This window comes from Podarcis muralis, chromosome 8 (genome assembly GCF_964188315.1).
Source record: "Podarcis muralis chromosome 8, rPodMur119.hap1.1, whole genome shotgun sequence".
NCBI classification, from domain to species: Eukaryota; Metazoa; Chordata; class Lepidosauria; order Squamata; family Lacertidae; genus Podarcis; species Podarcis muralis.
In genome coordinates, this window is record NC_135662.1 from 47,993,367 (window position 1) to 48,010,213 (window position 16,847).

The following is a 16,847-nucleotide window of genomic DNA, read 5'->3' on the forward strand; positions in this document are numbered from 1 at the left end:
CTGTGGCATTAAACAGTATTTCGAAGCTTTAACTTTTGCTTCACTTAATTAATTAAATTTCTGTCCTCTCCTTCCTCCCAAAGAAGCTACAAACAACAAAGTAGTAAAACAATACAATTTAAATTTTATATAGATATATAGATATATCATTTTAAAAATAATTAGAAACATCTAAAAACATTTTAAAACAGTCACAGAACCTCACAGATGATAATTCCAAGACTGCCAAACAGTACCTTTTGGCCATCAAATGCCTAGGTGCATAGGAATGTTTTAAATTTCCCCTAAATCTTAATATAGAGTGGGAGGGAGGGAGGGTGGGAGGGAGGGAGAGAAGGAGGGAGACCAGGGAAGGCATTCCACAACATTCCACCAATGGGGCCTTCCCTGTCAATCATCAGGCCCACGATGCTTGATATTGGTGGGAAGCATTTTGGTACTTCAAGTACTTTGCTCCTGGACTAGGGTTGCCATATTTTGAAAAGTGAAAATCCAGACACAAAAGTTGTTGAGGGTTGTGTTGTTGTTTTTTAAGGAAAACAACACTGCCCATGTGGGTTATCATACACCAGAAATTTCCCATAGATTTTTGCGATTTCCACCTGGACACTGCTTCCGACTGCAGTATTCCGGCTATATCAGAGAAATTCCGGATGTATGGCAACCTTTCACTTAGTTCCATTAGGCTGCTCCAACTCACTAACCAAGCAGCCGCATTCTGCACTAGCTGTAGTTTCTGGGTTGTCTAAAAAGGTAGCCCCATATAGAGTGTTTTGCAACAGTCCAGAGCATGGACAACTGAGGTCAGGCTATCACAGTCCACGAACAGCCACAGTTGTAGTTAACACAAATCAGGGCTGTGACCCAAATCTGCCCAAACTGAATCAGAAGAATTTGGCGGGATCCAGACTAAATCAACCCAGGTTGGCTCAGCCCAAGCAGAGTGATGTGGATACAGCCCCCCTTTCTTTCTTTGTTCTCCCCTCCTGAATTACTGTTTAATTAGTAAGGGCCCCTTTAGTGGATGGAACTCTCCATCCTTGAACAAAATTTCCTTCAGTTCATGGTACAAAAAGTACAGTATTGTGCTGCTGGATGGGGTTTCTTATTTTGTATAAGACAGTGGAATAAATGCAGAGAACAGACATAATGAATGCAAAAAGCTGTCTGAACTGCTCATTAAAATATGGTTTCAGATAATCTGTTCAAACTGGAAGGTGCAATATTTGAAATCAAGTTCTTCCCACTTGCTGGGCTCCATTCTGCTACAGTTTCTTGTTCCTTTTAATCTACATCTTGGGATCATTCTCAATGAAAAACAGTACGGACAAGAGAAGTAAAGATTTTCTGCCCTTTTCAAATTTTTGTTCTTTTTATTTTTACTTTCTTTTCTAATTACTAGGCTCCTATCTCTCTATGGCTTATCGCCCAGTTCTTCCATTGGCAACTTCTGATCAAAAGAGACTTTTGCTTTATAACTGGTCTCTTCAGAATATGGCCTGCACTTTTTCCTACCTGACAGAACTGGGCGCTAATTAAAGAGAGAGGGAGATAACCAAGGAGAGTGCAACATTATATGACATGATAGACAAACCCTAAAGTGGTGCCTTTAGGAAGTCCGCTATCAGTATTTTTCTTTTTTCCAGAACCAGGGATGCAGACAAACCAGCAAGCTACAGTGTCTGGTGGAGGATGAATGCCTTGAAAAATAAGACTTGTTGAGAACTTGTCATATTTTGCTACAGTGGATCACTGGGATTCTCTCATCAATGTGTTATCTTTAGCTGGAGCTACTCAATAGTTTAAATATTAAAGGATGAACTGTCAGTATTCTCTATTCAAGACAAAGCCATAATGGACTAAGTGGGACATGGTTTAATAAAGTCTGCCTGCAGTTTGTTTTTTTTTAAATGACTTATTGATATTCCAGAGTTTCTTTAACTTCTGCCTGTGAAATTTGTAGAGCAGTCATGAATCCGGGATTAACCCTACGAAGCAGCTTTGGTTACATTACTTCCATGCCTGTTCTTTTCATTCATTATTTCAATGAACTTGAGACTGAATCCACATCCTTTCTGGTCAAATTGATTTGCTCCTTTTTCAAGTTTTTTTGTTTTATGAGGAACAAACATCAAGTCTAGGGTGCTTTCAGTTTAAGAAACATGCAGTTGTTTTAAACTTAATACCAGCTAGAATTAGATTGTATTTGCTCAATTAATTTTCAACTTCTCTTTCATTTTCTCTGCCCTCAGGACTTCATGGTCCAAAGGAAAGGGATGGGAAGGGAACTGGAAGTCAGAAGTTGGTACTGAACTGTAGTGTGACTCCAGGCAAACTGTTCAGAATGGCTTTGTCTTCCAACCATATAGAAAGAGTTATCACTTGTATACTTATGTACCTGTATACAATACTTGCCTGTATAAAAGGGTGGTTTTGTTTTGTTAAGTGAAAATCTGTTGATAATATATTCTTTTCGCAGAGCATTAGGCTGTGTTTCCTTTTTGGAATAGGAGTCCCAGCTGCATAGCAAAATGTGATTTATCTCTCCATGGTAGTTGCCCGTGGTCAAAAACTATCTGAAATAAGCAGGTGCATTCCTGCTTATTTTAATCAAATCGGTCAACTTGATTGTCCTCATTCAGATCTGTACGATCCTTTCAAAGTCAAGCACTTTTATTCCCAAAGGAAGTAATTGCGGGGTTTAACTGTGCTGACTTTTAGAAATTGTTACCAGTGCAATCTTATACATGTCTATTCAGAAACAAGGTCCATTGAGTGCAGTGAAGCTTATTCCCAGGTAAGTGGGTGTAGGATTGTAGACAGAAAAAAATCCATTTGCAATATCATGAACCCACAAAATCTTGGGAATAAAGATGAAATTTGGGGCACCATACCAGTATACAGCTCTTTCTTGCCATTTTCATGGGGAAGCACAAGCACACATGCCCTTGAATTCACCTCCGAAAATGGCATCCTGGATTATTTTTGAATTTGAATAAAATTCAATCCGAAAATAAAATTTATGTGTGGAATTCCCTCTTTTTAAAAAATTGCAGCTGTAGATATAAAAGTTATTACGAAAGTTGTTCCTCAGCTGAATAAACAGTACTGAGAGAGGGGAGGGGATCATCCTCTCTCCATGTTTTTTATAGTTACTCTTCCTAATTGTCCTGCTGCTACCTCATGCTCCAGATATCCAAGAAAGCTGACATGGTAAAGTTATATACAGCACTGCAGTGACCTCTTTGCAATGAGGATGCGTATCTCTCCAATAAAGCCCCAGACAAAATGACAGTGACAGCTGCCTCGTGGCATTCAACTTGAATGGAACAGGTTTGCTCAGAAGTGTCAGTCGCCAGCGTGTCATGACAGCAGATAGCACCAAGGAAAACATCTTTAAGCCCCATCCTGGAAAAGTGAAACTTCTTTCAGCAGCTGCAGAGGCTGTTTAGCAGGAAAGGTGCTCTTCAAAGTCTTTGCACTTCTTCTTGGGTGGATCTTCTTTTATGAACCTCCTGAAAGCTGAAACCTTTTGCCAGGTGTTAGTTGCAGAAGCCCATAAAACAAAACCTCCCTCAGCAGAATCAGCAAAGCTGGAGGTTTTATGGGTGGAAGGAACTCCAAGAACCAAGAGAAGAAAAGCACGATGCTGTTGAAGAGGAGTCAGAAGTTACCTCTGTGGGAAGACGCTCTCCTCTCTGGGAAAGACCCAAGAGCACTCCTGAAGCGTGGACTGCAGTATGTCAGCTTGAGCCTCATCATGAAAGGGATGACAAGGACGCCTGACTTTTTGTGGGGATTGCCACAGGTCCAGAAACTGAACCTCTCCCACAACCAGCTGGTGGTCCTTCCTCCTGCTTTGGCGAAACTTGACAGGCTGGTGGTGCTGAACCTGTGTGGGAATCGCATGAGGTCTCTGCCGAAAGAGATTGGGCTACTCAGGAACCTGAAGGTTTTATTTGTCAACATGAATTGCTTGACGGAAGTACCGGCCGAACTCGGACACTGCAAGAAGCTGGAAGTGTTGAGCCTCTCTCACAACTGCATCTCCCATCTCCCTTCGAGCATCACAGACCTGATAAACCTGCGAAAGCTGAACCTCAGCAACAATCGGTTCATTTACATTCCCCTAAGTGTTTTTGCGTTGCGGAATTTAGATTTTCTACATGTAGGCTGCAACAAGCTTGAAAACATTGGAGACAGTATCCAATTTCTAGTCAACCTGCAGATCTTGATTGCTGATTATAACAAGATTCGCAGCTTGCCAAGGTCTATCTGCTCAGTCACTGCTCTTGAACTGCTAAATGTTGATTACAATTCCATTCAAATGCTTCCAGATGAACTCTATTTGCTGCGCCGATTGCCAAAAATTGCTTGGAATCCAATGGATAAGGGGCTACACATTGTGCACAACCCTTTGTCCAAGCCACTGCCACAGATTATAGATGGAGGACTGAATGCACTCTACAGTTATCTCAAAGATAAAAACGAACTCCCATAAATGTACACTTTGCTTGGGATAGACCTGGTGGCCATGTCTCAACTGAGTTCTTTAATATTTCTGATCAGTAGCTTTTACTGCACTCATCAAGAGTTGGAGTACGGTTGCAATATTTTTTTTCCCCTAAGCAAGTACATTGACTTTATGTTGACTGTGCAATGGATGTATTTTCCAAATAGTATGTATCCTTGCAGTGCTGAAGTATCCTTTAGGATGGCAGGGGGTGAGGAGGAACCCCAGGGATTGACATATTTCTCTTTATTTAGCTGTAATCAGATTAATACAGAGCCAACAGCAGTTTCAGGCTTTTCCCACCTGTCAGATTTCAATAACATTAATATAAAGCATATTGATGTGGTGTGATGTGATGCTCTCGTGAAGTTCAGTGGCACTTTAAACTCCTGTTTAGTGTCTTGTACCAAGGGGGGGGGGGGATGCTACAGAAATCCTAACCACAAGAAGCTGAACTGATTCCTTAGGAAAAAAGCTTGATCTGGTTACAAAGCAATGTGTTTTTGTTCCGTGACCTATACCGCGTTATCTGTTACTACATTCTGGCTGTGGTTCAGTCCAATTAATTTTCCAGTGTGTTTGATCCCAGACAAGCAAGTTGCTACCTAAAAAGATATTGTAGAAAGAGGTGGTGAATAAATCTTGCAGCAATTGAGAAAAATGTCCAGAATGGAAATGACTAGTACCTCAAAATCTTGAAGCAGGGATTAGGTAACATACATCACAACAAGTACTTGATGGGATGTATAGTTGCTTGTGATGTGAGAAATGGGGGCATGGCCAGATCCACACCCCTTGTCAATGGGGCTTGTGCATGAGAACCGCCCAGTTTTCTACCCAGGTGTATAGAAATGGTGAGCCAAATAGCTATTTTTTATGAGGAGAAACCTTCTAAGGCTTGAAGTCATTACTTGCCTCCTTTTCCAAAATTTTGGCCTGGGCACATATCATATGATGCCTGTCTGAGGTGGTTCCACCTAGTGTCCTTGTGGAAATGTATTTCATGAATGTTTGCTAAAGAAGCAATCGGTTACCTGCCTTTCTCATAAATCCAAAATGCAGGGCTATCCCCTCACCTATTGTATGGGCTAGGTCCCTAAATGCTAGAAATAATGGAAAAGGAAAAATCTGGCAATTGACCAGAACTTATCTATCTGGGACAGTTGTGAATGTGAATACAAGCTTTGGGTAACTTTTAAGTTCATGACAGCCATTTAAAAAAGAAAACCTTCACTTCAGAAGCAGGAATTTGTATCTGTGAAATGCACTTTTAAAAACGATGTCGTCAGCAGCTTCTGCAGTTTCGGTGCACAAGATGTAATGATGCAGAACGGGGTATATTGCCTGAGAATGTTGTGCTAATGGAATACCTCAAAAGTGAGCAGGCTGCCCAGATTGTAGAGGATGTAAACTTGATTTGCATCTCACTTTGGAGCTATTTGTGAAGGGAAATTCAGGAGTCCTAAATATACTTCTTCAGCAGTTTCTAGCTCCCTGGATGCAATTAAGGAGAAAGAGAAGGCATATGAGACTGAGGAATAGTATCTGCAAAAAAAGAAAGAAAAAAGTGTCATGTAATTAATCAACTCAGGTTGCAACCCCTCTGCACACTTACTGGGGAATAAGCTGTATTGTACTCAGTGATACTCACATCATACATAAGATTGAATTGTCAATGCCTGATTAATGTAATATACAATACAAAAATCCACTGGGTATTTTGCTATATATTTGGGGCACAATGCCACCATATTCAGCACTTTGTAAATCCGATTGATTTCAAAGTCAAATATTTCATCACTGTCTGATTGAAATCAGTGGGGCTTAAAATAGTTTATCTTTGATTGGGTGCCCTTAATATCTCCTTTACATCTCTTCTTACAAAACATATATATAGGGATGTATTTGGGTTTTTATGGCTCTGTATCCTGAAATAAACATAGAGTGAGCTAGTACATTTAATATATAGCAAAGGGGAAACACACACAGAGACCTGAAGGCTGATGGACTGAGAAATGGATTGAGAAAACTCTTGAGTGTTTTGACAGAGTTTCCTGGTAGCAGTTATGTCAGTGCAACAAATGACAATGAAGGTGGTGAGTCCTATGGCAAACAAGCCCTATGGGGCACAACTGAAAGAACTGGATACGTTTAGCATGAAAAAGAGAAGCGTAAGGGGAAGCATGAAGAGCAATGCCACATGGAAGAAGGCAAAGACGTGAGTTCTGCTGCCTGAAAGAGACATAGCCAACTTAATGGGCTTATGTTGGGATAGAAGATTTTGGCTGAAGAGAAACATATTGAGAGTAAGAGCAATTCTACAATGGAACCAATTCTCTCTCTCTCTGTCTCTCTCTGTCTCTCTCTCTCTCTCTCTCATTTCACTATCCAGGCCTTTTAAATCTACTAGTTTCATTTATCTGTATGCTAATGTATGTCCTGCTGCTTATTATTAACGCTGGTTTTATTATGTAAATGTGTCTTTTCAGTATTTTCATGTAAGATCAAGAGCCTGGCTGAAAAGTGGGGTCACAGCAAGAACATTTTTAAGACTCACGTGAGCGTACACTATTTATACATACAAATGGGTTCTAATTTTAAGGATGATAATTGTACTTAAAATATCCATCTCAAATGTCTGAATGTTGGCTCTTGTATGCCATTGTTGACAGTTATATGTTAAGGGTTGTTTTTTTTACCAAGTAATCCAATCCGTGTCTACTCAGAAGCAAATGCCACTGAGTTCAGAAGGGGCTTGCTCCCAGGTAAGGGAGTTTAGGATTGCATCATTTGTACATTTGATGCTGTCACATTAATCACTGGGCCGGGGAGAGATCTGTTTATCAGCTAATAAGGATTAGGCAATAGAAGTTAGTTATGATATGATTTGGCTGTGATATCTCCCCATTGTAATTTGTATGGCAGCTTAAGAGAAATTGGCACTGCAGGAATGTTTAGGGTTCTGTTTCACAAGATGAAAAACAGCAGATGGTACAAGGAAAAGATCCCCAGACAGTAGCTAATCTATTTGAAAAAAATCAAAATAGTGAGATGTGTGGATAAAGAAGGGAATAGGATATAAAGCGGAACACCAGTATTTTGAAAGTGATGATGGTGCAGAATAACAATAATATTTCCCTTGTCCTAATAAAACAGTTTAACTGGATGAAGCACTAAAATATAAACAATCTTCCTTTAAAAGGGGGGGGGGCATCCCATAATTATAGCTGCAATACTATACAGAATTACCTGGGAGTGCTCCCTACTGAACACAGCGAGACTTACATCTGTGTAATTATGCACGGGACTGTACTGTTAACAGCAAACCAAATAACTGGAACTGCACATTTGCACGTTCCAGCGCATTCGTAATGAGGCAAATTATCCCTTCACATTAGCATTGAACCCTGCTTCATTTTGTCCACCACCATCCCAACCTCCCGGCAGAGCCAAACTGCATGTTTGCATTGGTCTGGGGCAATACCAGCTTGAGAGCATTCCCAGGAAACAGGACAGAACTGGCCATACATAGGGTTGTGTTTCACTGTAAGGAAGCGATGGGGAACATTTGGCCCTCCACATGTTGTAGGATTCAATTCTCATCAGCACCACCCTGCATGACCAATGGTCAGGAATGATGGAAGGTGTAGTAGCACAACAACTTCTGGAGACCCATGGGTTCTCTTTGCCTAGTTTAAGAAAAGAACTAAAGCAGAACTGGGGAACTGGTGCCCTCCTCCCCTGATGTTATTGGACTACAACCCCCATCATCCCTGATCATTGGACATGCTGGCTGATGGGAGTCAGAACCCAACAATAGCTGGAGGGCCAAGGGTTTTCCAACCTGGTTTAATGCCTAAATTTAATTTTTAAAAAAATCTTCTTATGTTTCTTATTTTTTAGTTCCTCAACCTAATTTTTAAACTAGACATACTATGCACGTTTCACATAGAAAACTACTGAGATTTTGGTATAAATAGTTGTTGGGGGGGTTGAAAGAAAGGCATAAAAATCTCCTGGTATTCATATCAAAATTTCAGTAGTTTCGCAAATGAAATGTGCCTTGTATTTCTAGTTAAAAACACAGATAGTTCCTCATCCTCAGTTTCAAAAATTATAACTGCTACAGGAACATGCAAAACAATGTAGGATAGTGCGCGATACTCTTTGGTTTATGCATATGAACTGCAGTTCTGCTCAATTAATTTTTAATTCCCTTATTTCATTGGGATTTAAGCAACATAACTGCAATCACGATTGCAGCCTTTATAACAGAAGCCTTTTGGCATGCAAACCCACATCGTATTTCCAAATCTTTTGCTTTAACTACTGTCTACAATGCTGAAATCCCCTTTCTTGATGAATCCTCTTTTACCCAGGAACAGTAAGCCCAACGTGTTGTATCAATATTTACTCTTCTAATAAGAGAAGAATTAAAAGGAAGAAAGAATGACTGGCAAGCATTTACATGATACTCAGGTAGGCACATTTCATGGGGGGGGGGGAGGAACAAGCCTTTTACTGCATCATAATTCTGTATTCCCCATAGCTTGGGAAATGTTGTTTATTATTGTGCTAAAATAATTGTGGAAAATTATATTTGTTCTCCTTAAGGCTATAAACACGGTCTATTAATGCAAATATGCATGATTAGCACGTAAATAATAAAGGAGAAAAGATCATAAATATATACATTTTTCTAAATATGAAGTGCTTCCAGTAATAGAATGAACCCTGGTGTCACAGTGGAAATCTAAGAGCCTCTTCTTTCTAATAGTGTGAAATTTCCATTTATAGCTGTGATAGGGTATGAGATGTTAAGCCCATCCCAGGCACAAGATTAAATGTTCTCAGTGCTGGTTGGAATAGAATGCATGAAAGTGAGATACATTTACCTGCAAGCTCTCTTATGGATGCAAATACATGTTTATTAGTTGGTTCTAAAGAATGACTCTAGGCAGCAAGTGTATTTTAAACCCCAAGAGCAGAGTGATTAGCAAGAAAAGTCAAAATAGAAAAAATGTGCTTTAACGTATCTTATGGGTCGAGTATGCAAGATACACATATAAGTAAAACCATATGACTGATTTTCCTGTTTTGACTCTGGTGCTGAGTTTTTAAACTCCAAACTCAGGAGGGAAGACAATGCCCAGACAATGGATTTAAACTCTTGTCTCAAATGTATTAAGGATGAACAAAGGAAATTCAAAACAGGGAAAGGCTCAGTGAAAGAACTATTATATCACAGGCTCTATGAACTTGTCCAGGTAGATTTGCCACTCAGTTTAATGTGGTGATTAATACTTAGACTAAGTTCACATTAGGGACACGGGTGGCGCTGTGGGTTAGGAGCCTAGGACTTGCCGATCAGAAGGTTGCGGTTTGAATCCCCGTGATGGGGTGAGCTCCCGTTGCTCAGTCCCTGCTCCTGCCAACCTAGCAGTTCGAAAGCACGCCAGTGCAAGTAGATAAATAGGTACCGCTGCGGCAGGAAGGTAAACGGCGTTTCCATGCACTGCTCTGGTTCGCCAGAAGCTGCTTAGTCATGCTGGCCACATGACCCGGAAGCTGTACGCCAGCTCCCTCGGCCAATAAAGCGAGATGAGCGCTGCAACCCAGAGTCGTCACGACTGGACCTAATGGTCAGGGGTCCCTTTACCTAAGTTCACATTAGCAGCTTCAAATGCTGCGAGGCAATTTCCCCCCACTGTGTTTCCAAGTCGCTTTCTTTCGCTGATGCTAGCCTGAAAGTGGGGACCAGGGTGTCTTCGCCAGGCTATTTATTTCCCTACGAAAGCTCTGATTCAATTTTGTGCAAGGACATTAATCTGCATGTAGCAAAAGCTTCTCACACCTCAAGGAATTAAGACCTTTCCTGAGTTGGAATGTTCCCCAAAGCCTGGATAATAGGCTGTCAAGTGTGGTGTGAGCCAGTGTGGTATAGTGGTTAAGAGCAGTAGTCTTGTAATCTGCTGAACCGGGTTCGCGTCTCTGCTCCTCCACATGCAGCTGCTGGCTGACCTTGGGCCAGTCACACTTCTCTGAAGTCTCTCCGCCTCACTCACCTCACAGAGTGTTCGTTGTGGGGGAGGAAGGGAAAGGAGAATGTTAGCCCTTTGAGACTCCTTAGGGTAGTGATAAAGTGGGATATCAAATCCAAGCTCTTCTTCTTCTTCTTCTTCAAGGTCAACTAACTTAGTGTTCATGGGAGCCATCTGCTTTCAACAATCCCCTTTTGCTATGCTTTATGATGTGACCTCAGTGGGCTGCATGATGATGGCATTCACATTACAGATAGTCTTCTTAGTGTTGTATTTTTGTACACTCAAACCGTCTCCAGAGACCCCACACATACTGTTTATAGAAAGTCCTGAAATTGTTCACAAGTAAACAGACTCCCATTCTGAGAGCAGGCTGATATACAGACCTATAAATAGTGTTAGATCATCCCCGATCAAGTGAAAGCATATATAGAAAAATAATCCCTTCACAAATGCAAATTAATTCAGTTTTGATTAAAGTCCTTGTGACCACTAACTGCTCATCAGTGCATACCATCTCTGTCCATCTTGTGACGCACCCATAACCCTTTCCCCTTTTGGGAAATAAAAATGTTAGGAATTTATTTTAATACAGCATTAATTCTGTTCAAAAACAAATGAATCCACAACAGGCTTCAAAAATATTGGAGTCAATTCATTAAAGACCTTCTCTCTGTACCATGTGTGTGTGTGTTTGTGTGCGTGTATTAATCTTTGAGTTTGTTGAAAAGGCTGTGCTGCTGTTTGTAATGCCTTTTCTCATAAATGTAATTGAATATACTAATATAATCTCTTACTGCCATTAAAGGTATGGTAAACCCTACATCTGGGTTAACACTCAACTGTTTAGAGTGCTCAATTCTAATGCAACTGATTGCCTTGCAGATATTGACAATTTTTCTGAATGGGCTTGTATCTTGCTTTTCCAGAAGCACAAAATTAGATCTAGTCAATTATCCCCAGTTATCACACAACTAATTTAGGCCTCTTTTGATCTATCTGAAAGATCTGGCTTAAACAAACACATATTGGCAGGCAATCTGGAGTTTATCTGATATACTTCCCCCACCCTCCAACGCCGCCACCAATATCTGATGCACATTTTAAGTTTTAAAATGTACACCAGGCTGGCTTGGGAAAGGAAACACATGCTTGAAGATGTCTCTCCCCCCCACACCTTTTTTTAAAAGTCAAGCTTTATCTAAATTTAGCACCAAGATTTCTTCCATGTGCCATTTCATCAGCAACCTGTTCTCTCTTCTGGACCCAAAAGTGTCCACATTCACGGAACGTAATAGCAACGGGTCATTAGGTCAAGGATAAAGAATGTTGTATTGATAAAGCCCGACGAGAGACAACAGAGTTGAAAATAGAAATTTCTGGATGCCTGCCTCATTGTAACTGACAGAATGGATAAGAGTGCTTTCAAACATACCACAGATACAGTGAAATAACAAAACTCTGCAGTCATCTGTAGGGTTTTTTTGTGTGCTTTTCTGCCTTGCATTTCACTTGTTCACAAAATGTTTCTTGGCACTCTGGGCCAGCTAAGCAGTTTTTGTGTTCACATCTGTCAATCACGCATCCACAAAGGAGGTTATAGTGAGCATGCAGGCGGGCTAGTAGGCCAAGACTGGCAACTGAATCCTGTTGTGCTGAATGATTGTAGTCATATTTCTTTAAATATGGAAAAGAATTCAACCCCAGACAAAGAAAGATCATATAGTGCAGGCTTTCTTTCTCAGAAGGCAGATCCTGCTTAACACACAGAGTACAAACTCTGCTGAATTGCAACTCATTACCAAACTTAAAACCATGGAGAGACCTGGTCTGAACAAAGACATTGGATTCTTATCTCATTATACATGACAAAGCCATTTTTCACCTTCTCACCCCTTGCTTTTTCCTGTAAGACCTATTGCAGTCGTTAAGAGTCGTCAACAGGCTCATCACAGCTATCTGCCAATCACCCATTCCCACCACCCTTCTGAGTAATACCCCTCCCCACCTTCTCACTATATAGAAGGATCTGGCAACTTCTGTTTCAGTGTATCTGAAGAAGTGTGCATGCACACGAAAGCTCATACCAAGAACTAACTTAGTTGGTCTTTAAGGTGCTACTGGAAGGAATTTTTTTTGTTTAAACTCTTCCACAATCAGTCTACATCCCACAGGTAGAAACAAGGGGTCCCATCCTAAAAGTGTGCTGTTCAACTGATGGTTTGGTAAAATAATCCAAATGGAGGCAAGCCACACAGACAGACTGAAAACAATAAATAGTTGATAGTTAATCCAGTGCAGGGAAACATTCCTTTCCAGTCCTATAACAAAAGCTCTGCATGTAAAGCAAAATCCATCTATCAAACCTTCCTAGGAGATTATTTTCTAGACCCTCTAGAACTTGTTGCTTGACTCCAACTCCCAACAGTCCCAGACCGGATCTAGACACATTTAAAAAAGTGATTCAGTTAAACATAAAGGGAAATCCTGTTGGCCAAAGACGGGACTCCACAGCACCATCTGGTGTCACAGAGTTATAACTCATATAAAGCACTTTTTCTTTACTAATGTAGTCGAGTCTCCAGTCAGTGATGATAACAGCCATAGTCCCACAATATTTGGATGTCCAAACATGAGCTGCCCCTGCTCTCAAATAAGTCCACCAATGTCAACATCTAACTGAGGCAGTCATTGGTGCCTTAGAGGAGGAGGAGGAGGAAGCAGGAGGAGGGTGTACTGGAGCAGGAAACCACCAAAACAGTCAAGGACTCAGCTATACAGCTGCAAATAAAACGTTTTGAATGTGTTGTAAAGTGCAATATACAATTGTGACACTAGGCGGCGACTGTGAGCCATAGCAAATTCAAAACGGTTTTTATTTTCACACATTTTTAACATGTGTGTGGATTCCACCCCAGTCAAATTAACGCCACATCAATTGTCCACTGACAAAACATTCTCAGTTATAAATCCACATTCTCATCCTCACACGTAATAGAAGCAGGATATAGGATAAAAACTCAGACCAATTTTTTAGTTGAGTCTCCTGTTCATACAATAGCAAAAATAAAATAACCACATCTCAAAAACAGGAATTTTGTGTGTGAAATATTCAGGAACTTAAGTGTTATTATATTTTACAGATGGAGAAGTAGAGAACAGGAGAAAAACTGATCCTTATCTCAGGATGCACATCTCTAGGGCTAGTATTCAAAATCACATCCTTAATGTACCTAAATTGTTTTTGAAACCACTGAGGTTGTTTAGTACACCCACTGTTTAACAGTGATTATTCCAGGCTTTTACACTTTAAGGATGCCGCGACTCCTCCAGTTTTGAGACTGAAAGTAAATGCAGTTGTCTCCCAAAATTGGAATTTGGAATGAACTTGGAAACTTTAGTGAATTTGAAGGGGAAAGAATGGATTCTGGGATAGGCATTATGATTCACCCTCTACTCCCCTGAAACTTTTGTAGAAGATTTACACTCCTTGTGATGTACGATCTCAATTTGTAAATGACCTCATACTATTAGATTATTCTATCCACAGCTTTCTGTAACACAAATACAACTGTTTTACTCTGCTCTTTTTGGTTTTTTAAAAATGGGGTGCTGGTACTCCATACTGGTTAGTACTGTCACACAAAAAAACCTTTGTTTTCCTCATTCTGATATCTTTGTAGAGTGTAATAGCTTCTGTGATTGTTCTCTGCAGAAAGATGGACAAAATGTTCAGTGTAATGATTCTTTCAAGATTGATTAGAACTGCTACATCCTCTAAGATCCATGGCCTGAAAGTAAAAGAGAAAACCACAGACAAAATGACAATTTTCACATACAAGGAAGCAATCCTAGGCAAACCATGTACCTGTATTCAAAAATTATGGAAAATAAGTATCCAAAATAGTTCTTGAATAAATTAATAAACTATATTAAAATTAATAAACTATGTCACAGCAGAAATATGCTCATATTTATTTTATTTAATAGATTTATACACACATCTTCCTCCAGAGGAGTCCAGGGCAGTGAATATATCAATACTAATACAGTCGTACCTTGGAAGCTGAATGGAATCCATTCTGGAAGTCCGCTCAACTTCCAAAACATTTGAAAAGCAAATCATGGCTTCTGATTGGCTGCAGGAAGCTCCTTCAGCCAATCGGAATCTGCGGAAGCCCTGTCGGACGCTCGGCTTCCAAAAATAGTTTGCAAACCGGAACAGTCACATCGGAATGAGAGTCAAAACGTTCGGGAACTAAGCTGTTCAAAAACCAAGGTACGACTGTACAATTAAACCTTCTAAAGAAAAACGCAATTTAAAACAACCTTCTAAAAAGCAGTTTAAAACTCCTACCATGTGAAGTCAAATAAACAATACATGCAGTAATTCTTCCAGTAATGTGATATGGAATGCATTTCCATGTGTTAGTCCTAGTGAGGCATCCAAATGGCTCAGCACATGACAAAGAGTTACTTGCCTCTCCTTTCCATATGTTACAATAAATCAAAAATGGAAGTATTCTGGCTGGGGCTGATGGGAGTTGTAGTCCAAAACGTCTGGAGGACAGTAGCTTGCTAAAGGCAAGAGAAGTAATGTGGAGAATTAATGAGAAATACATGTGTCGATTACTGCACATGGCAAGCATGCACATGGAGTTTTCATTCTGCATACATCAGGGCTAGGGAACCTTTCTCGGCCTGAGGGCCACTTTCCCTCATGGACCATCTTCAACCCCAGACAAAGAAAGATCATATAGTGCAGGCTTTCTTTCTCAGAAGGCAGATCCTGCTTAACACACAGAGTACAAACTCTGCTGAATTGCAACTCATTACCAAACTTAAAACCATGGAGAGACCTGGTCTGAACAAAGACATTGGATTCTTATCTCATTATACATGACAAAGCCATTTTTCACCTTCTCACCCCTTGCTTTTTCCTGTAAGACCTATTGCAGTCGTTAAGAGTCGTCAACAGGCTCATCACAGCTATCTGCCAATCACCCATTCCCACCACCCTTCTGAGTAATACCCCTCCCCACCTTCTCACTATATAGAAGGATCTGGCAACTTCTGTTTCAGTGTATCTGAAGAAGTGTGCATGCACACGAAAGCTCATACCAAGAACTAACTTAGTTGGTCTTTAAGGTGCTACTGGAAGGAATTTTTTTTGTTTAAACTCTTCCACAATCAGTCTACATCCCACAGGTAGAAACAAGGGGTCCCATCCTAAAAGTGTGCTGTTCAACTGATGGTTTGGTAAAATAATCCAAATGGAGGCAAGCCACACAGACAGACTGAAAACAATAAATAGTTGATAGTTAATCCAGTGCAGGGAAACATTCCTTTCCAGTCCTATAACAAAAGCTCTGCATGTAAAGCAAAATCCATCTATCAAACCTTCCTAGGAGATTATTTTCTAGACCCTCTAGAACTTGTTGCTTGACTCCAACTCCCAACAGTCCCAGACCGGATCTAGACACATTTAAAAAAGTGATTCAGTTAAACATAAAGGGAAATCCTGTTGGCCAAAGACGGGACTCCACAGCACCATCTGGTGTCACAGAGTTATAACTCATATAAAGCACTTTTTCTTTACTAATGTAGTCGAGTCTCCAGTCAGTGATGATAACAGCCATAGTCCCACAATATTTGGATGTCCAAACATGAGCTGCCCCTGCTCTCAAATAAGTCCACCAATGTCAACATCTAACTGAGGCAGTCATTGGTGCCTTAGAGGAGGAGGAGGAGGAAGCAGGAGGAGGGTGTACTGGAGCAGGAAACCACCAAAACAGTCAAGGACTCAGCTATACAGCTGCAAATAAAACGTTTTGAATGTGTTGTAAAGTGCAATATACAATTGTGACACTAGGCGGCGACTGTGAGCCATAGCAAATTCAAAACGGTTTTTATTTTCACACATTTTTAACATGTGTGTGGATTCCACCCCAGTCAAATTAACGCCACATCAATTGTCCACTGACAAAACATTCTCAGTTATAAATCCACATTCTCATCCTCACACGTAATAGAAGCAGGATATAGGATAAAAACTCAGACCAATTTTTTAGTTGAGTCTCCTGTTCATACAATAGCAAAAATAAAATAACCACATCTCAAAAACAGGAATTTTGTGTGTGAAATATTCAGGAACTTAAGTGTTATTATATTTTACAGATGGAGAAGTAGAGAACAGGAGAAAAACTGATCCTTATCTCAGGATGCACATCTCTAGGGCTAGTATTCAAAATCACATCCTTAATGTACCTAAATTGTTTTTGAAACCACTGAGG

At 40.3% G+C, this 16,847-nt stretch overlaps 1 protein-coding gene across 1 annotated transcript; it reads left to right on the forward strand.

Annotated features, from left to right (window-relative positions):
* The first annotated feature begins 3,070 nt into the window (after nt 1-3,070).
* LRRC30 (leucine rich repeat containing 30) lies at nt 3,071-11,396 on the forward strand. Its single transcript, XM_077933145.1, has one exon. The coding sequence runs from the start codon at nt 3,605-3,607 to the stop codon at nt 4,499-4,501; it is 897 nt and encodes a 298-aa protein (XP_077789271.1). The 5' UTR covers nt 3,071-3,604; the 3' UTR covers nt 4,502-11,396.
* The last annotated feature ends 5,451 nt before the right edge of the window (nt 11,397-16,847 follow it).